The sequence below is a fragment of the Cricetulus griseus genome, chromosome 2 (assembly GCF_003668045.3).
Source record: "Cricetulus griseus strain 17A/GY chromosome 2, alternate assembly CriGri-PICRH-1.0, whole genome shotgun sequence".
Lineage (NCBI taxonomy): Eukaryota > Metazoa > Chordata > Mammalia > Rodentia > Cricetidae > Cricetulus > Cricetulus griseus.
The window spans coordinates 439,475,515-439,497,706 of record NC_048595.1 but is presented as its reverse complement, the minus strand read 5'-3'; the positions used below and the strand labels follow the sequence as shown (position 1 = coordinate 439,497,706).

The following is a 22,192-nucleotide window of genomic DNA, read 5'->3' as shown; positions in this document are numbered from 1 at the left end:
ACTCTTCACCTGGTGGGTGGCTGGAAACTACTAAAAACCCACAAATCAAGGACATAGTCTATAATGGTCACTGAAAATGCAATTGCACAGGTGTGGCTGCACAACTAGTGCCAGTCTGATGGCATTCAGCATTTCTTCCAGCAGCCACACATTTAGCGGTACTAACTAGTTAGTCAAAAGAAAATGGAGAATGTAGGTAGACTGAAAAAAATATATGCCATAAAGTAAGTGCATGACTATGAAATGAATTATTATAGAAAACAGAAAGCTGTTTCAGAAAATTCATGCTGTTGGGTTGGAGAAGTGACTCAGGAGTAGACAGTATGCCAAACATGGGAGCAACATGGGTTTCATTTGAGAAAGGGGGAGGGGGGAGAGGAGAGAGGGAGGGAAGACATGTACATATGCTTCTTCTCTTCATTAGTAAGATACAAGAAGACACTGCCTTTATTTTAAAAAATTAAAATTAAGCATTTTTCAAAGGACAGGGAACATCAAAAAGAGGACAGGGTGAAATTAAAAAGACAATAAGCTAAGATACAGGCAAAGATTAGAAAAAAAAAAAGAAAAATTCAACACACGGCAGCAGAATTAAAATCCAACTTGAAGGGCCAATGGGGAAAATGTACAATACACAAAGGTATCAGCAACAATATAAAACAAAATTGAGACTCCCTGAATACTTTAGGTTAAATCAAGAGAGAAGACATGACCATGGATGCGGTGGTCAGACAATCCAGCCTGCAAACAGTAAGAACTGTCCAAAATAATACAAGGAGATACCACAGGAGACCAAAGAAGACCTGTTAGGGAGAAGGCTACTGGACTCTTTCAGGAGGCAAACTCAATCCTAACCCTAATCCAGTGAATAAAGGGTAAGCAAAGGCCCACAAGCCTGAAGTATCAAGACCACTGGGCACTCCTGCCTTAGGCATAGAAGGGAGGTGTACAGTGTCATACCAGCACACCTTCTCCACTGCAGGATACACCTGTGCCCCATCTGCCACAACTAGAACTCTAAGGCTCTATCCTCAAGACGAAGACAGATGGCAATATAGCAGGCAGATCTGCAAAGACTACAGCTAGTATGAAGTGCCTGACTCAGAAAAAGAGATAATGAAAGCATCAAAATCAACAACTGCCAACCTAGTCTAGTTCCAGATGGTCTGGGCTATAAAATAGAGACCCTGTGTTAGAGAGAGAGAGGGGGGGGAAGAGGGGGGAGAGAGGGAGAGAGAAAGAGGGGGAAAGAGGGGGAAAGGGGGAGAGAGGGAAAGAGAGAGGGGGGAAAGAGGGGAAAGGGAGGGAGGGGAGGGAGGGAGGAAGAGAGGGAGGGAGAGGGAGGGGGAAGAGAGGGGGGAAAGAGGGGGAAAGGGAGGGAGGGGGGGGAGGGAGGAGAGAGGGAGGGAGGGAGGGAGGGAGAGAGGGAGGGAGCGGGAGAGATGAATCAACTGTTAGTTCAACAACATGGTTCAGTGGGTAAAAATGCTCATCCTTGGAACTTATGGTAGAAGGGGAATACTAACCAAAAGTCATCTTCTAGCTTATATATTCAGGCAAATACACATAAAATAATAAGCAAAAATTGTGAATTAAAAATAGCTAGGTATAGTGACACACATCTTTGATCTCAGTGCTCAGGAGACAGGCAGGCATATTGCTATGAATTCAAGACCAGCCTGATCTATGTAGTGAGTTCCAGGCCAGCCAGAGCTACACAGTAAAATCCTATCTCAAAATCAAAAATAATAAAAAATTAAAACAAAACCATGATTGACCGGACTCTGTGTCACATGCCTATACTCCCAGCATTTAGGAGTTCTAGGCAGAAGGATCTCAATTTGAGGCCAGCCTGAACTGCTGACATAGTGAGGCTCTGCTGAAAGAAAGGGGCAGGGGAGGCAACATCATGAATGGGAGCCAGCTGGTGGTGACACACACTTTTAATCCCAGCACTGGACCACTTCAGTTTCTTAGGTATGTCTACTCTTCCACTGATTATTTAGTTTTGTTTATAACAATCTTCAGTCCTAGATCTTCATTTGATTCTATAATTTCAGATTGTCTGCCAAAATTCCAATCAAACCAACCCCAACCAACCAACCAACCAACCAACCACCAAACAACTACCAACCAAACAACCAACTACCAAACAACCAAACAACAACTAACTACCTATCAAACAAACAAACAAACAAACAACTACCAACTAACCAACAAACCAAACCAACTGAACCAGTCAACCAGCCAAACAAGCAAGCACAACATTGTGGAGGATGTAGCTGGACTACCTCTAGAGGAAATTCCAATCAGTTACTTTAGAAAAGATGACTGTAACAATAAGTCTTTTCGCCAAGCCACCTGAGTCCTGCTGCCACATGGGCGCTTTTCACCAGGCTGCCTAAGTTCCGCCAGCTGCCACGTTAAGGTCCCAAGTAACACAGAGAGACTTATATTAGGTACAATGCTGCTGGCCAATCCCTAGGATTTCTTACTTGCTAGCTCAGTCTTAATTATCATCCATAATCATAAGACTTATCTTATGGAGAACGCCTTCTGCTGGCGTCCTCTTCCCGGGTCACATGGCAACTGCAGAGTAGCGAGCAGAAGGAAGAGAGAAAAGGGACCACTTCCTTCTTGCCCTTGCTTATATATGAGTCTCCCTGTTATGTCTCTTCCTGCCTGGATCACAACACTTCTTTACTACATTTCCCAGAATCCTCCTTGACTCCTAGTCCCACTTATCTTGCTTTCCTATTGGCCAACAGTACTTTATCAACCAATAAGATAAACATATACACAGAAAGAACTCCCCCATCATCTCCTCTTTTCTGTCTAAAAAAAAAGAAGGGTAACTTATCTTGTATAATAACTGAAGAAAACTATAACCACAACTATCTGTCTTCAACTTATCAAAGACCACAGAAGGAGAATATATAAACTCTAGAATTGACAGAGACATCCGCTACCTGGACAGTCACCCAAAGTTCCCCTGTAACGTTGGGGCATCCATTTTCAGCCCATAGGCCACAGTGTGTCTGGCACACTTCTCCATTTCAGTAGGAACCCTTTAGTACTGTCTTGATTTGTAAGTTTAGCAGTCACTTTCTTGTGGGTCCTGCATGTCCAGTTTATACAGCAACAAACAGTCCAGGCAAAAGCAGTTTCTTGCCCAAATGGCTAATCTTGCCATGTTGAAAGCAAACTCCATAAGGAGTTTCTCTGATGCCCATTCTCCTTTCTGACGTAATTGGTGTGCCAGGAGCAGTTGTGTCTCATTGTCAAGAAAAACCCTAAGCCATTTAAATGCCATATATTCTGTAAGTCTTTGAAACATTTGAAGAATACATCTTTGTATATCTAGAAAACTTAACTAGCCTAACTGTAAGTTTTGACATTATAGGTGACTATATAATCTGTATTTAATTATGCATTACATTTTAAAAGATCTGTATAAACACAATACCCAAACAAGAGGAGAGATATACATATTACAAAATTGACCTTAAAGTTGTATCAATAAATGAAAATCCATACCAATATATTCATATCCATATCCTATTCTTTTTTTCTTTTAAAAAGAGATTGACTGTGATCATTACCATTTATAACCAACCCCATTTAAATGAAAACAAACATTTATAAACAGTATTTGGGAATTTGGGCGTCGTTCATCCCAAACTGCTTCCTGCTGGTTGGGGACGATGTCATGGGGATACTGAGAAAACCCAGAAATCCTGGCTGTAGTGGTCTGTGACTGCATCATCTCAGCTGTTTTGGATGTAGGATCAGTTGGGCCACTTCTTCAGGGGGTCTTGCTTGATCAAACCATATTAGTCTGGAAGGAATCCACAGCTTTTCAGTTTGGAAAGGCATGAAATTCAAGAAGCAACAAACTGAATCCAAAGAAAACAGAACGCTTTGTTTAAAGGGGGGCTAATAAAGAATATGCACAAGTATGGCAGGAGGGACTGAGGAAATCAGCTAAAAGCAGTTACAGGCACAGGGGAAAGGAGGCTGCAGAGCTATGTTGGAAGCCAAATTAAGAGGTAAGAAGTCTGTTAGGGTCCAGATAGACAAGATAGCTCTGGTTGGTTGCTTGAGAGGATGCTGCCAGTCTCCACAGGTAGGGATGATGGCAGCCTGCACCAGGGTGGATGGAGTTGGCTGGGTTTGAAAGAGTTCTAAGAGAGGACTCTGCTGTGTTGTATAGGTGCTGGGGAAGAGGAGGTTGATGACTCTCATGAGACAGTGAGGCTCTTTTCTGAGGCAGATGCCATGAGCGAATAAGGACCAGCTTGGGGGTTTTATTCTCATCATCCCCACCTGTGTGTTATCCTGGATTAAGCCATTCCCTCTTTTCCACCCAGTCCCAAATCACCATGTGGCAGCTATGGGGATACTTTGTCTCAGCCTAGAGACAAGTCAGGGTGTCAGTGGAGTAATGTGTTCAGAGACAGGAGGGAAGGCAGGGAAGAAAGGTGAGGAGATGAAAGGAGCTGCAGTGAAGGCTGGGAAAGGTGAGTGACTTGGTTTCAACAGAAGAGTGATCTGCAGGCCATCCAAAAATACCTCAGCAGGTGCCTCCTAAACATACCACAGTTTTTCCTCAATCACATTAGGTCTTTGCCCCTAAACATAATGGTAACACACTAACATCAGATATCCAGATAATTTTTACATTTCCCTGACCCAACCCAAGTGTCTTTTATGGCTTCCCTCTTAGGACAGGCACTAGTCAATTCATGCGTTGAGCTTGTTATCTTAGCTCTAGTTTCTCAAACAATAACAGCTCCCTCCCTCCGTTTCTCTCCACCATTGACAGTAAATGCTTAAGAGGTAAGGGCGGCTGTCTTGTAAGAGCTCTGTCTGATTGCTTCCTTATGGGTCTTTTCACATTGTTCTTTTATCCTCTGTTTCCTGTAACCTGGAAATGAGAGGTCTCAGAGACTCCTTAAGATTCAGGCTGGTGTTTGGGGAAGCTCTGAGTATGGAAAGCTCTGAATTCTATCATGCATTCCACAGAAGCTGTCATCTTGTCCCTCTGAGATGTCATCACTAGATGTTTTCATGGAGATATGGGGTCCTTTGCAATTAGTAAGTTATCTGAGTGGTGCTTCCTGGGCATTGCAATTGTCTTTTTTCCAGCTTTTACACACTAGTTTTTAGCCTTTAAGTGTAATACTAATCTGAGTGTATAAAATGGAGAAAATTAAATCCTCTATTCTGCCACTTATTCCATATAGATAAATGGTTTTGTTTGTGTTCTTGGTTTTTTTTTTTTTTTTTTTTTTTTTTTTTTTTGAGACAGGGTTTCTCTGTATAGCCCTGGCTGTCCTAGAATTCATGCTGTCCTAGAATTCATTCTGTCCTCAAACTCAGAGATCCACTTGCCTCTGCCTCCCAAGTGCTGGGATTAAAAGCGTGCACCACCAACACCCAGCTATTTTTATTATTATTTGTGTGTGTGTGTATGTGTGTGTGTGTGTGTGTGTGTGTGTGTGCGCACATGAGTGCAGGTGCCCATAATTCTTAGAGATGGACTTACAGGCAGTTGGTGCTGCCAAACATGGGTGCTAGGAATTGAACTTGAGTCTTGTCCAAGAAAAGAATGTGCACTTAATCTGCTATCCCTCTAGCCCATGTCGGTTTTATCTCTAGAGCCTTGACTCCCTGATCTGCCTCTACAGCTGGTTGTCCTCTGGCTTATCTCAGAAGCCTTGCTTCCCTGTATGTCACCTCTTTATTCTGAGTTTAAAATCTGACAGGTGCACATCCTCGAGGTGCTTCTTTGAGGAATCTCAAGGCCTGGCATTCCAGCATGGCTTTGACTTTGTGGGACTGATGATTTCAAACAAGCCTTTAGTCCTTCCATGCTATTACTTCTACTTCATAACATTCCTTAGAAGTGGCTTTTGAGGATCCTAAACTAAAGGAGAAAATCCATCCAGGACTTCTGCCTTTTGCCCCAACCTGACACTTCAGCCTGCCAGAGGCACTCCCCAACAGAGTACAACCTCCCAGCCCCTTCAGTGTCAGCCTCAGGATACTCTCTGCTAACATCCAGGACCTCTGTAACCAAGCCCCACAGCCTGCAAGGCTGAAACATGGAAAATGTATTGTCACAGTGCTGGAGTCTATGTCTGAAATGCAGGATTCAATAAAGCCACCCCTCCTCTGCTGGTTCCAGCAGATTCCAAGCACTAGTCTTCTAGCTCCCCCTAGACTGGAGTCTGTGGTTGTGGCAATATTCAGCTGGGTCCGTCCCTCCCCCCCCCCCGGCCCCCACCAGTTATTTATTTCTATAAATAAAATGCATGTGTGGGGAAGTCAGAGGACAATCCTGTGGATCTGGCTCTTTGCTTCCCCTTTAGGTGGATTCTAGATATCAAACAGGCTGCCATGCTTACCAGGCAAGTGCTGAGCCATCTTGCTAGCACCAGTACCAAGCTGTTTATACATGACTTCTTCCTCTCTGGGTCCAAAGTTTTTCTTATAAAAACACCCCAGACATCAGAGTTCACCCTAAATTTAAGATCTTTAGCTAACTGTAAAGACTCAATAAGGCCATATCTGAGGTTGGGCTACATCAGATTTGGGGGAGATACTATGTTCACTACAGACCCCAGTCCTAATCTCAAAGAAAAATGCAATTCAATTGTCACATTCACATTCATCAAGGGCCATGGTCCTCCCCAGAGCCTAGCCAGTATCTCACATCAGACACTGCAACTTAGCATTGCACTTACCAATGTGGCTCAAGCAGGCACAGGTGTGCTCCCTGTGGTCAGGTGTCACCTTAATGTCTTCTCAAAGCACTCTGATCTCATTAGCATCACCTTTTCTGGTTAACCTCATGGTTGTCCTTCCAGATTGTCTGGACTCTTGGCTTACCTCTCTGAAAGTTGTGCTGTTCAAGTGGGCACCAAGTGCCTGGCACAACACTTGACACCTCAAGACCTAGAGACCTTACTGAGACCAACCAGAACAGCTTGTTATAGAAGCTATTGTTTTCTGGGTTTCAACCTTAAACCTCCCACTGATGGGAGGGTTTCTCCATCTAGAAGTTGCTGTTCTAGTTGGGAGATGACCCCAGAACATGTGACTTTATAATACAGTAAATGCTGTGGAACATTTGAACATTTATAGGGGCTAGAAGAGTAGCTCAATGGTACAGCACCTGCCTAGCCTACATGAGGCCCTGGTTTCATCTCTAGCACAGAAAAGAGAAAAAAAAAACTTACACCACTTCACACCTACTAGAACAGGTATAGAAAAAAAGATAAGTATGAGCAAGAATACAGAGACCTGGAGCCTCCTCCTCACACACTGCTGTTGAAAATGTAAAATGGTGCAGCCACTCATAAGACATCCTAGCAATTGATCAAAAGGTTAAACAGTGTTTCCATATGGCCCAAAAATTCTACTCCTGGGTATATACTCAAGAGAAATGAAGACATGTCTACACACATACACAAAATGTACACAAAAAGCAAAAGTAACCCCAATATCCATTAACTGTATAAGATGAAGCATATCTCTATTGTGGAAATTTTTTTAAAGGTTTATTTATTTGTTATGTATACAGTGTTCTGTCTGCACATATGCCTGCAGGCCAGAAGAGGGCACCAAATCTCATTACAGATGGTTGTGAGCCACCATGTGGTTGCTGGGAATTAAACTCAGGACCTCTGGAAGAGCTGCGAGTGCTCTTAACCTCTGAGCCATCTCTCCAGCCCTCTATTGTGGAATATTAAATAATAAAGAGATGTAGTAATGACACATTATAACTTGGAAGAATCCTGAAAAATACACTGAATATAAAGTACAATATATGATATACGTATGAGTACTCTAATATAGCCCATCACTTTACATGCCAACTTAAAAACAAACAGCTGAATGAAAGAAACAAAACACAAGAGACAGCATACTAAATGACTCTAGTTCTAGAAAATAATCGGCATGGACAAGCACAGACACAAAGTACATATGTAGTCACCTAGGTTTGAGGGAGCTGAGAGGAAACTGGTGATAAAAATGTTGTAAAATTGGCTGTGGTGACAGTTGCACAACTGTAAATATTCTAAAAGCCACCCAACTATACAGTTTTTGTTTTGTTTTAAGATTTATTTGTTTATTATGTATACAGTGTTTGCCTACATGCCTGCAGGCCAGAAGAGGGCACCAAATCTCATTACAGACAGTTGTGAACCACCATGTGGTTGCTGGGAATTGAACTCAGGACCTCTGAAAGAGCAGCCAGTGCTCTTAACCTTTGAGCTATCTTTCCAGCCCTTGTTTCGTTTTTGTTTTTAAGACAGGATCTTGTTAATATAACCCAGGCTATTCCAGACCCTCTTTCCTCAGCCTCCAGAGCACCTGGGATTACAGATGTGTGCCACAATGCTCAGCCGAACCATATTGCTTACATGAGTAAATCAAATGGCATGTCAGTTATCATCCCCACCACTTTTTAAAGAACAGGATGTTTTCCAAGGATGACCCTAAACTCCTGATTCTCCTGCTCCCACCTCCAATGACTAGGATTACAGACAAACCCCATCACACCTGGTTTATGTGCTGCAGGGCTTCACCCAGGCTAGGTAAGCATTTAATCTACCTTCCCAGCCAGAGTTATGTTTCATAAACCTGAGTTTTTCAAATCTTTTAAACTTGAGGGCTGGGGATATAGCTCAGTTGGTAGGCAGCTTTTCTAGCATTGAGGCCCTGAATTTAATTTCCAGAACTGCAAAACCTAGGCTAGGAGTGGTGGGCATGTGGCACACAGTGAGAAGGCGGGACAAGAGGACGAGAGGTCATCCTCAACTGTGTAGCCACTTCAAGACTAGCCTGAACTAGATGAGATCCTGTCCCTTCAAACAGTAAAATAAAAAATAAAACTTGAGCAGGGCGGTGGTGGCGCACACCTTTAACTCTAACACTTCAGGAGGCAGAGGCAGGCACCTCTCTGTTTCGAGACCAGCCTTTTCTACAAAGTGAGTTCCAGGACAGCCAGGGGTTAAACAGTGAAACCCTGTCTCAAACAAGAAAAAAAAAAAAAAAAAAAAAAAAAAAAAAAAAAAAAAAAAAAACTCAGAAATACAAACATTTCTTCAAGGTGTGATGCATGCCTTAAGTCAGCAATCAGAGACAGAGGAAGGCAGATATCTGAGTTTGACACCAGCCTGGTCTACAAAGGGAGTTCCAGGACAGCCAAGGCTACACAGAGAAACCCTAGTTCAAAAAAAGAAAGAAAGAAAGAAAGAAAGAAAGAAAGAAAGAAAGAAAGAAAATGCAAACATTTCCATACTTAAATTTTTGTTAAAGTTAAATTTTTAAAAACATAACAAAATTCTATCTTAAATAATAGCTTCAAAGAATTACACTGCTCTTTACTCAAATTTCAAATTATGCTCCAGAGTGCTAATGAGCTCACTGTTCAGTGCATTACCTGTTTTCTCTTCTCTTTCCACCCTAGCTATGTGGTCAGAAAACACAAAGGAAGCCATGTGTTTTCTGTGGGCAGTTTCAACTACAAAGAATTCAAACAAGGGGGGAAAGAAACCAATCAAACATGTCATAAATGGTCATCCCAAATCCACACACATCGAATTTCAGGAGAGCCTTGGAGGAAAATTTTCAGAATTGCGTATGACCAGAGGGTGTATGTAGAGATAGGTAAGGCTTCTTCCTCTACAGGGCCGCCCTAGGGTCTTCCTTCTCAAAGCATGCTTCCTGGACAGCAGTATCAATGACTTCAGGAGCCTGCTAAAAATATACATTCCAAGGCCCCAGTCCTCCTCACCCAGCATCAGGGAGTTAACAGGGTCCCCAGGGGATGTGTCTGCACACTAAAATCTGAGGACCACTACCAATTCTCCCCTAAATTAAGACGGCTGGAGGCTGCGGTAAACTAATGTTTTTGAAAACCTGTCATACAGCGCTGGTTCTCGGCCAGCTGGACCTCGGATCCATCTCTGGTTCTTCTGATGTGTTTCAAATGGCAGAAGAGGTGACCTTTACAGGCAGGGTGCCCAGGCAGAGGGGATCAGTGTATGTTCTGCTCTCCCAGAGCTCCACCAGGTGGGACTCCACAATTTCAGCTTCTGGAGGAGCCCGCTGCCCCCGGAGCCTGATGTCGTCTCCTCCCTTTGACCTTTGTCCCTCCACTCTGTGGTAGCAGTGGCTTCCTGTACGTTGCTTCATCTCTGAATTGCCTCACTGCCCGAAGCTTCCATGCTCTGTTCTCCAGCACCTGTGCCACAGCTCCCCTGAACTAAATTCCTCTAGTCAAACAGAGAGGGTTCTGATCCCATCATTTGGAAATTTGCACTATGTACCACACACATATACCAGAAAAATTTTGTGAATGGCCTCTCTGCTACAAAAGGGAGTTATTGCACACACATTAGACCTCACATTTCCCACATCTTGACAAGCGCTAGCAACCCAGAAGAAAAATCAGCCCTGAGCTATCTGTACAGCAGATGTGAATGTATTCTGAACGCAAGTCCTCGGGATGTATTTTTAACACCATAACCACCACTCCCCCCACCAACCAGAACAGCTGGTGCTGCAGCCATTGTCTTCATCCTGAGGAAAGGCAGGGAGACACCTCCTGACCAATAAAATGCTGGTCTCACTTGACCCTCAGAGAAGTCCACCCTCTCCACCACGATCTTGGCCTTCATTCATCACTCCCTTCAGTCACAGGGTCGTATCTGCCTCACACCAGTACCTATCTTAAAGACCAAGCACTAGGAAAGGGCATTCCTATCAGTATCTGGGCTCCCTAAACATGTTCCTGGGGTGCATCTCCCCTCACTCCCATGCTTAGAGTGGCCTTCACTGGTGCAGTGCAGGCTGACCCTTCAAATCTGCCCCTGGCTGATCATTCCTGCCTCTCCCACACAATCTGACTCACTGACTGTTCCAGGTGTGCCTAAACTTTCAGACGAAAGGTTCAAATCTTCCATAGCATTATGCTATAATGTCACAAGTGCAGGGGTCCTCTCCCTGCCTGCCAGGTAACCCCGAGATGGAGAAATTGAGATCCTCATCAAGGTTCAAACCCAGACCCATGTTTTACTACTTCTGCCACCCTGGGCAAGTCATTTAACTGCTCCACTTGCGTGTTCAGTCCCTAAGAGCACAATGCGGGATACTAGTTACCACCAATTCTAAATAAGTAAAATGCTCAAAGCTAACCCAAGAGAAACTGGAGAATTGTTACATACAATTGCTCTATCACCACTGGGGCTGTTAGTGCTAGATAGCACAGGTGTTCGATCCCATGTGCTGAATGACTGGGGTACGTCACAACAGTGTAACACAGCAGCACCTAAATGCGCCCCGCACACCCAATCGCAAGTAACAGAGGCTGACAGATGATAAAGCAAGAAATGGCTCTTCCAGTAAAGGGTAACTAACTGGCCTCGGAGGAAAAGCGCACTGCAGTAGAATGAGCAAGCCCGTGCCAGCCGGAACTGCCAGGGATGCCCCACGGTGGCAACCTGCTCTCCGCCACCTGTCCAGCCACCTGCCTGAGGGAGCCCTTCCAACAAGGAGGGCTCACCTCAGCAAGAAACCACACGCAGTTTTCAAGAGGAACAAAAAAGGGAAAAAGGCAAAGGGTGCAACTTTATTCTTCGAGAAAGAAAACAAAAAGGCATGCGTCTCTCTGCACAGCATCCCGAGTGGCTGGAGTTCTCCACGGAGAGTTCTGAGCCCAGCGGGTGAGGAGTCCCGGCTTTCCCGAAGAGGGAGGGAGGGAGGGAGGGAGAGAGGGAGGAAGGGAGAGAAGCGGCCACTGCACGCGCATCCCTGCCCTTTCGAGACCTGGGGGTAGGTGAGGACCCCGCGGCCGGGTGAACCCTGGAGGGTAAGCCCAACACAGGTGAGTACCGGAAGCAGCACCCGGTTGCCAGACGTACAGACCCCAGGGCCTCGGGGAGAGCGCGCCTGTGGTCCCCGCAGCGACCCAGCAAGCAGCAGCAGCAGCACGCTGGGCCTCAGTCTCCTCAGCGGCGGCGCCCACCTGCGCCCAGTCCCCGCGGCCCCGGCCCCGCGGCCCCGCGGCCCGTTAGGCGGTGGCGCGCTTGGCCCGGCGGCAGCGACCGCGGAACCTCGGCCGGGCAGGGCCTGGGCGGCCGCTCGCACACGGTCACGGGCCTCGGCAGGGACCGCGGCGTGAGGGGCGCGCGCCCGGCCGACGCCGCGGGCTCACCTTCTGCCGGATCTGGCCCGACGTGGACACCTTACGGATAAGCTTCTGTGGGGAGCCGGGCTCAGCCTCGGGTTCGCTGTCGGAAGACTCCTCAGGCGGCGGCGGCGGAGGCGGCTGAGACGGACCCGGCGGAGGGCGCCCGCCGCCGCCGCCATGCTGCCGGCCAGCGCGCGCGCTGCGGGGGGCGGGGCGGGCGGGATGGGATGGGCCGAGCGCCTGGGGCGGGGCCTGAGACGGGGCGGGGCCTAGAGGCCGGGCGCCCCACCCCACCGCGCCCCCATAGGCAGTGGCCGCAGACGCGGGCTTGATCGGCCCTCGCTGGTTGTTTCTGCCCAACCCATCTCTTTCCTTCGTCTGCCTTCTGTCGTTTTCTTCTTGGAACACCATTTCTGTTTCTTGTTTCTAAGTACACTTTTCTGTTTTCAAACCCAAGTGTAAGTGACTTCTAGGAGGCCGCTGGGCTATGTTGGTGAAACAGTTTGCAGAGGGGATGCTGCGTGCATGCAGCACACAGGGAGGGAGAGAAGACAGAACTTCTTTCTGTTAAGGCCACTGTAAAGGAGAGATGGAGAAAGTGTTCTAGGAGGAGGCCAGATCTGTGCAAAGGCCCAGAAGCAAGGAAGAAAAGAAACTGTGACTTAGAGGGAGGAAAATGGCATCAAGATAAAAACTGGAGAGCTGTGGGGTCAAATGAGGCTTTGAGGACCAGAGTAGGGACTGGCCTTTCCTGCTGAGGCCTGAGGGCAGCAAGTACTCTGGGGGAGACGGGTGGGGAGTGTGAAGCTGGTCCTGGCTGGGTCACAAAGCCGGGACCTATGATCCAGGCTTTGAAGTGTTGAGGTAAGTGGCCACCCAGCATTACTGGGTGGGGCTGAGAGATAGAGAAGAGAACTGAGATTCGTAAGGGGGTGATGGAGCACTAAAGGAAGGCAGAAGTGATCAGAATGAACTCTGCACTGGGGCAAAAGAGGAGGTGAGTTTGGGGTGTTTGGGGCACCTTGAGATGGAAAGGGCCTCAGTGCCATCCAGGAGAATGTGCTATCCTTCTGTGCCTGGCTGGAAGGGGTAAGTCAGTAAGGGACTGACTAGCTGTTCCTTCACCCTTCCAGAAGGCTGCTGCTAGAGACCAGGGACCTCTGTCCTAATCACCAGTCAGCAAGCTCTGGGCCTCACAACATTGGGCAACTCTTTCCAGAGGCAATACAAGTCAAACACCACCATTTGGCAGAAAGATGAGGCCAGGACACTGACCTCAGAGGCCCAATGCAGGAATGTTGTGGAAACGACCTGAGACCCCTTGGGTGAACCAGGACACTCCACCCTGTGCTATAGCCACTAGCTACATGCAACTACTTATATTTAAATCCCAGTTTCCTAGCACTAGAGAGTTTGTGGCCAGCCTAAGATCTAGAATGACATTTTTAAAAAGAACCAAACATTAAATATAGATAGATAGATAGATAGATAGATAGATACCTCCAATTAACTAAAAAGCATTTTCAGTTCCTCATCAGCACTCATCACATTTGGAGCACTCGGTAGCCACATGTGGCTTTAACAGCTACCAGAGGGGGTGTACTTCCATCACAGGCAAGTTCTACTGCACTTGCTAGTGAAGACTCCCAAACATAGAGCAACTGTACATGCTGAATGAGACACAGGACCAATGGGGAATGATGCCCCTGACATGAAAGTCACAGGTATCACTCCTTAAGTATGCCAAGGAGGCAGGGCGTGAACTCAGACCAACTGATTTCCTGAGTCTGGGTGCTGCAGGGTTGGTCTCCCAGGAAGCCAAGACCTGGGGAAAGTTCATATCATTGGTAGAGCATGGACAGAAAGACAGAGTATGGGACTGAAGGAAGCTCACCATAATTCAGTACTGAAGTCTGGACCTCAAGGCCCTCAAGTCACAAGAATGTGACTGTGTGTGACAGTGGGCCTTTAGAAGGTGACTGTGGGGACAGTGCGATGGCTTAGCAAGGGAACATGCCCACTGTCAAGGATGCAAGCTTCAGCTCAATCCTTAGAACTCAGATGTTGGAAAGAAAGAAAAAAAAACTACAAGCTGTCCTCTGACCTCAATGCATGTGCCATGGTACACACAGGCCTATTCACACCACCAAATAAACTTTTTAAATGTAAAAAGTGTTTTTATAAAAGGAAGCAATGTTAAGATGAGGTCAGAATTCCAAACACATTTCTACAATCCCAGCACTCAGGGAGCTGGGGCAGGAGGATCCCGAATTTGAAGTCATCCTGAACTATTAGCAAGACCCTATCCCAAATAAAGGAAGAAAGACAAAGAGGAGGAGGGGAAGGAAAACAAAGCGCCTAGACAGAGAATTGCACTGTGGATTAGAAAGGGATTAGAGACAGGGAAAGCATTAGAAAGGGCTTGTAACCTTGGGCCAGCTCCAAGGTGGTAGCCTTAGCAATAGGGATGATGGGCTGGAGACAAAGCAGAAGCGGAAGATGACCAACTACTCAGAGTGCAAAAGGGGAGTGGGAATCTGGGTGCCTTTCCATGGGGGGCTCTTTGGGGATGGCAGCATCATCAGTAAGAGCTCCAACACATAAGGAAGAGTGGGTTTGGCTTGAGATGCTGAGTGTGTTGACTACACCTGCTAGAAGCTCAGGGTACATCCAGTCTCCAGAGTTCATGATTTTTATAAACGAAAACCATGGGTAAGAACATGATAGCAACGGCAGTTGGCAGGGAGAAGTCAGGGCTGGATAGGGGGATGAATGAATAGATAGCTGCAATTGGGAAAAAGCCCTGGAGATTGTCACAGCCAAAGAGCCTAGGGAGACAAGATGACTGTGTCGCATGGATCTGAGACATGATCTTGGAACAGAAAAGGGCCATTAGGTAAGGAAATTTGAACAAAGTATGTGTTTAGTTTAATAAGAATGTGTCAATGCCAATTTGCTTGGTGCAGCCACTGTACTGCACTGATGTAAGATATTAATAACAGGGAAACTGTGGGTCCTTCTGTGCTTACTTTTTTGTAAATCTAAAACTATTTGAAATAAAACATGTGCTTAGGAAAAGGGTATTAAGCTTGAAAAGAATTACATTATGCTCTGAAGGCAAAGAAACCGAACTTAAACATGATTTTTTTTTTTTTTTTTTTTGACACGTGAAGAAGCTCTTTTGTTCCCTGGTAAATGCACAGTGTGGTTCCCTTGGAGATCTCAGGAAGGGCTGAGCCATCAACTCCCCAAGGCGGCTGGCTAGGAAAAGAGCATTCCCTCTGGTGCCTCTTTCCCTGAGTGAGTCACACAATGAATCATGTCTAATGATGTGCTGTGCCCTGAGTTTACCCCACCTGGAGGGCATACCAAGGTGGCAGTAATAACACATCTCACATCCAACTTCATCAGTCTCTGTGACATACAAGGAAGAGGTCTCGTCAGAAAGAACCTGACTAGGATGTCTCTACCTAAGAGCTTGGGATGACCCTCATTCTCCATGAAGCAGGACAGCTTCTCACTGAGTGTGACTGAGAGACTTCCTGGTCCCCAGGACATTTGTGACAACCACAAGAACACCCCCCCACACATGCAAACTTCTAAATGTGCATGACCTCTACCCCTACGTGCCCCACCCCACCCTGGGACCTGTATTCTATCTGGCCTGTGAAACGGATGGGGAAACGGGCAATAAAACATGCCAAAAGAGCCAGAAAACCAACAGCCCTCAAAGGAGTTTAGATGTGGAAAAAAAAAAATGCAGAGTAGTACATTCACACAGGAAAAGAGGGACCATCAGGGAGATCCAAGCCAGAAAGGGGGGCTACACCAAGGTAGGCACATGCCTGCGATATTGTATTACTATAGCTTTGCGAAATGAGGCCACTGGATAAAGCAGCAGCCCCATGAGGGCTCTATCCTATCATACAACTACACATGAAAAGCCATTGTTTAGTCATAAACATTCTGCTCTCCTCTCTGCCCTGCCAAACTCTTCTACCTACTCTCTCTGAACTGAGTTTCTCACCTAACAAATGGGTAGTAGTACAACCTGTTGGAGCAACTGGATAGTATGTGAAGTGCCTGGCACAAGGCAGGCACTCAATAAATGGCAGGAATCCATGTTTCTCCAGTGCTTTGTTTGCTGAATGCTGAACTCTGTCCCAAGTTCTTCCACTGCTCTGGGGAGAGAGCTCAGTGAGTCAAGGCACTTGCTGCCAAGCCTGACAACCTGACTTTGAACCCAAGACCCTTTTGATAGAAAGAAGGGATTCAAAAGAAAACAAAATAAACAAAAAAAACACAGTATTTCTTAGGGTGACGCAATGAATAAAGGCACTTGCCATCAAATTCTTCCACCAACTTTGTCCCAAATGCTTCTTTGTCCATACAACAGTCAACTGTACCGTTTTTTGTTTTGTTTTTGCACCTGTCCCTAAAATTCTGGACCACATATTCAACTTGCCCTCAGACTTCCTGTCTCTTGAGAGTTCTGCATGCCAGCAAAGAACACATATGTGCAGACTGAGCTGAGCCCACACACACACACACACACACACACACACAACACACGGCTGCTCTGCTCGTTTCCTGCCCCTACTCCCTCTGCAGCTGCAGTGTAAACAAACCAGCACCTGGAGGCCTGTTTTGGATGTTTTAGCACCAAAATAACTTGGAGGGCAAGGGCTGTTCTGACCTCTGGTCTCCAGGGCTCCAGCTTCAGCCCTTCCCTCCTGGCTTTCTCACCCACAAAGCTCCAAAGGTCGGGCCTATTAATGTCCACTCTGACTTAGGATGTCCTGGGGTCAAGCAATGCAGGAACCAACAGGATGGTTCTCTCACCAGGAGCTACTAGGCAGAGCCCCAGCCTACTTGGCTGGCAGGGAGCTCCACCCACCAGGAGCTAACCACTGCAGACTGTGCTCAGTCAAAAGGCAGTGGGACTAGATCATGAGGAAACATTATGGGCTCCCCCAAAAGCATGCCATCCCTTCCCCTGGGCACCACGACAGGGGTGTGCAACTCTTTCCCCAGCTTGGGAGGAAGAAAAGATAGTCTGTGTCTGCCGCGCTAACCCACAAGTTTCTACTTTTTTTTTTTTTTCCTTAGCTTCAGAAATGAGTCCTCGTCTCTGCCAGGACCAGGAGACCTCAAAGTCAGCACACAGATCCAAGCCTTGCTTTGTCTGTGTGGGACCCGGTGCATTGGATATGGAGACAAAGATAGTAGCTATGCCTCTGCATCCAAATCCCAGGCATCATGGCACACACCAGCCTGAAATTCGGATATTGACACTTTCATGCACACAGAACCTCAGCTCTCTACTGCTGTTCTTGGCATCAGAAACACAATCCCAAGAGTATACCCTGTGGAGGTTAATTTACACTGTCAACTTGAGTGGCCTCTAGAATCACCTAAGAAACACCTCTGGGGGGGGGTCTCTATAAGGAGGTTTAACCAAGGGAAGGAAATTTAACCTGAAAAGGGGGGAAGGCAAGCTGAACATCAGTGTTCATCTCTCTCTGACCACAGATGCAGCAGGATCAGCTTCCTATGCTTCCTGGATCACAATGGACTCTCTCTCCTCACACCACAAGCCAAAATAAAACCTCCCTTCCTTAAGTTACATTTGTCAGGTATTTTGCCACAATGATAAGAAAAGTAATTAGTTACACACACACACACACACACACACACACACACACACACACACTGTGAGTAGGCTGAACTATACAGAAGTCTCCAGACACCTCTTATCTACTTCCTAAACATGGATGACAGCCACATATACATTCCATCTCTCCCGGCCCCCAACACACCAAGAACCCCCCCTCCACCGTGGCTGCCAAGAGAATTGTTTGGTATAATACAGGTTGCTGGGTACTACGGCCAGGAATGGCCTTCTGATTGAAAGGGCTTGGAAGAGCCACTATTGTGCCTCATCCTCCATCTCTGACCCCAAGCACTCTCCATTCCCCCTCTTTGTAATAATAATAATATCATGAGGTCATGAGGTTTATCATCTGTCTTGATAAACCCTTTTCCCCAGGCCTGTGCTCCACCACTGCTGGTCCACTAAGCCAAAGTTGAGCCATCCAGATTCTTTTTCCCCAGAAGTACCATCCAGGACCCAGACAGCAGAGACTGGGTGCTGAAAGGCCTGGGGGTTGGGGGTGGCAGCCTCTGAGCTGATTTCCCAGGACCTTGATAGTTGCCACCCACACTGATGTGACAACTCAGGTTCTTCCTCAGTTCAGTTCAGTTTCCTGGATACTCCAGGGGCTTCCTTTTCTCTTCTGCCCCCTTTTATTAACCAAGTCTGGTTTGGTTGCTTATGTCTAGTAGAAACTTGACCAGCAAGAAAGCTCATGCAGGGATTGGACCCCAAAGTGGAATCATATGGTATTTTTGTCTATATTTATTTTCTACTCTGTTACCTCAGGAGGCGCTGAAGGGACCCTGATGCCAGGAATGGTAAGAAAACTAAACTTACTCACCACCCCATGTGTGTCCAGAGAAACAGGACTTGAAAACCCTCGAGACCTCCAGGCCCCACTGGAATAACACAGTGGCCCTGAGACACTCTGTGAAAGGCTGCCTTTTCTTCTAAGTGTTGCCCTCACTCCCAAGCTCCAGAGACCCTAAAGGTATGTGAGTCTCTTTGTCAGTGACAATCACCCAGTGCCCCAGCTAACCAGCCTGAGTCATGATCAGAGGGTCCACAGACTTTATTTCTGGCAGGAACATTCATGCTTTCATGTCTAGCCTAACTCTAAGAGGTCGCTGGGGGCCTCGCTCAAGGCACCCAGAACTATGAGCCATGTCTTGGCATCTAGGCTAACTCTTCACTCATCCTGGCCTGCCTCCTCGTCTTTCTTCTCTTCTGTGTTCTCTCCAGCATCTTTCAGATTTTGTCGAGCAAACTCCTCAAAAACCAAATTTTCATCCTGAACACTAGAAGAAAACAGATAATGTGTTAGTCAGTGCTTACTCTCTGAAGCTGAAGATGAAATCCTGAATGACACAGAACACTAATCTTTCTGTAATCCAAGTAGAGAGACCAACCCAAGTAGAATGTGTTCTCTCTGATGGAATAGGGGCCATGTCATTCCCAGGATGGAACAGGGACCATGCCAGTCCCAGGAGGGAACAGGTGCCATATCATTCCCCGGGATGGAACAGGGACCATGCCAGTTCCAGGAGGGAACAAAGACCATGCCAGTCCCAGGAGGGAACAAGGACCATGCCATTCCCCAGTATGGAACAGGGACCATGCCTGTTTCCTTAGGGATTTTTCAGGGTTTTTGTTGTCTTTCTGTTTTTCTTTTGTTTTTATGACAGAGTCTCACTCTACAGACTAGGCTGGCCTTGAATTTGAAGTGATCCTCTTGCCTCAGCCTCCCATGTACCTGGATGAAAAGGTAAGCCATCATGCCTAGCTCAGACTGTGCTTAAAAGCTCTTTAACAAACAAAAACAAGAGGGAAACTGTGAGAACCTACAGCATATCTATTGTGTACACGTCTTGAGTTCTTACAAGCAAAAGGAAACAGGGACTAGCACAGACATTCTGAGAGGAGTCTGTAGGGAAAAAGGAGTCACAAAACACAGAAAAAACTCAGAGCAGCATTCAAATGGCTCACCTTTCCTTTGCTGTAGGCCCAGGATGGAGAGAGGGGAGAAATGAAGATGAATGAATTATTTTTAATGAGGATTTGTGGATCCCAGGTTAACCGCAAAGTCATCATAGACGGAGGATGCCCTTGAGCGTCCAGCCTCCCAGACAGGTTTCAACTTTTTATTATTATTTATTTATTTATTTGAGATAGGTTCTCCCTAAGTTGCTAGGCTAACTTTGAACTCCCAATGCTCCTGTTCAACTCCCTGGTGGTTGAAGTAACAAGCCTGTGCCACCATGACCCTATCTCAAAATAACAAAAAGAAGGGTAGAGCACTTTCTAGACCTTCTAGGCCTTAGATTCAACCCGCATTAAAATAAAACCTTAAGATAAAATGAAAGTTCTCATGGAAAGAGATAGCCTAGAATTTTATTTACTGTTGAGTGAAGGAAACTTGAGCTTGAAGAGGTAGACCACAAGGACAGCAACCCTGACATCAGGGTTTTGAGTCATCTCTCCAGCCCCAACTCTCTGAAATCTTGAGCACAAAAGATCACTGTTTCATCCTAAAATTATGAGTTGTCTAATGTAGGGTCTGTAGTGACCAGATTGTGAAAATACTCTAAGTGACGGGAGAAGAATAACTCAACTTTCTCCAAAGCAAGTCGCCAATATTGAAAGTTCCAGAAAACAGCCAGGTGGTGGTGGTGCCCACCTTTAATCCCAGCAGTTAGGAGGCAGAGGCAGGAGGATCTCTGTGAGGTCAAGGCCAGCCTGGTCTACAAAGTGAGTTCCAGAACAGCCAGGGCTACACAGAGCAACCCTGACTCAAAAAACAAAACATAAAAGAAAGTTCTAGAAAACTACCCAGCATAACTGTAGCATCAGGAGACTGTGTTTTCAATGTCTTTGAAGGGAACTCTGAATCTCACACCATTGAGGGGAAAAAAGTTTTTTGAGCAACTTGGGATGAGGCTCAGTATTAGAACACTTGCCTAATGTGTGTAAAATGTTGAGCTCATTCCTGGATGGGGGTGGGAAGAAAGAAAAAAAGGGGAAAAAGAGAAAGAAAGGAGGGGGAGGGAGGGAAAGTATTGAGGAGCACATTTTCAAGACTGCTTGAATCTATGTTTTAGTGGATTGCCACCCTGATTAGTCTCCAAAAATTGTTTAAAATAGAATTTTAATGAGACAAACATAAATGAACAAAAATGCATGACTAGACTGTATTTTCCCCCATAGGGAAGCTTTTGGCTACTGAGGGTTTAAATCTAAAATATTTGGCAAGGATATTTTGAGACATTATTTTTTAATAGTCTTGCTATTATAGTCTAGGCTGGCCTCAAACTTGCCATCCTCCTGCCTCAGCCTCCTGAGCACTGGGATTGCAGGCATACACCAGCATACCTACTTCCATTTAACTTTCTTCTCAGAACCTCCTAGCTCAGCTCACACACCATCCCATTCGCATGTTTGCAGGGACAGTGGGAGAGTCTCAGTGTTTTCACAGATGTGTGCAACAATGGCTTCATTTAGCATCCACACAAGAGTGTGTGGATGGATCGTCAAATGAACGGAGACAGTCAGAATCCAGGCTGACCTTTCCTAGTATTTTCTGTAATCTCATCACTATCACTGCTTTCAGAAATATGTATCACCTTCTAGATGCCTGTTGACACTTCCAAATGAAAGGCCTTTTGTTTCTACATAAAGCATTGCCTGGGGCTCTTCAGAGGGTTTGTCCCTTACATCATCTCTAAATCTAAATGAAGGCCTGTGGACAGCAGAGCTTCCAGGACTCAGTAAGTGAGCTAGCTCTCTCCAATCCAGGCTGATCTGGTCACCCTGTGGATGACACCCATACTCAGAGGGATAGTGGAGGAAAACCAGAGATACATTAGTGTACAATAAGTCTGCCCGTGGTTAATGGATAAGCGGCCTCCAGGGTGACGGGAATGACTGACCTGGGTCTTCGGGCTGTGGGTGCATGAGGCGAAATGGCACCTCAGTGGCCACTTCACTAGAAAAAAAGGAAGAACACAGGCTGGTGAGTACACACACAGGCACACACACACATTGACACCTCACACACACAGGCAGACACACACACAATTACAGACACACACAGTTACACATCACACACACAGACAGACACACACACAATTACAGACACACACAGTTACACGTCACACACACAGTTACAGATCACACACAGAGACAGACACACACACAGTTACAGACACACACAGTTACAGATCACACACAGTTATAGATCACACACACAGACAGTCACACACACAGTCACAGATCACACACACAGTCACAGATCACACACACAGTTACAGATCACACACACAGTCACAGATCTT

General features: G+C 46.2%; 2 protein-coding genes across 4 annotated transcripts in view; both read right to left on the bottom strand.

Moving 5' to 3' along the window:
* Positions 1 to 12,406, bottom strand: part of Dgkd (diacylglycerol kinase delta) — a 91,683-nt gene extending 79,277 nt beyond the window's left edge. For 2 of the 3 annotated variants that reach the window (XM_027397484.2, XM_035441105.1), the window contains exon 1: positions 12,230 to 12,357. The gene's annotated coding sequence lies outside the window, so the exon portion shown is untranslated. Of the gene's footprint in view, positions 1 to 12,229 lie in introns of all 3 variants that reach the window. The other variant, XM_035441106.1, reaches the window with a different exon arrangement.
* A 6,509-nt stretch (positions 12,407 to 18,915) lies between these two features.
* The window catches only part of Sag (S-antigen visual arrestin), a 40,316-nt gene continuing 37,039 nt past the window's right edge, over positions 18,916 to 22,192 (bottom strand). Inside the window, exons 13-15 of the mRNA XM_027396085.2 lie at positions 21,788 to 21,843; positions 19,848 to 19,857; positions 18,916 to 19,159 (exon numbers count right to left, since the gene is read on the bottom strand). Of these exons, the coding sequence (XP_027251886.1) occupies positions 19,051 to 19,159; positions 19,848 to 19,857; positions 21,788 to 21,843 (175 nt within the window). The 3' untranslated portion in view covers positions 18,916 to 19,050. The remainder of the gene's footprint in view (positions 19,160 to 19,847; positions 19,858 to 21,787; positions 21,844 to 22,192) is intronic.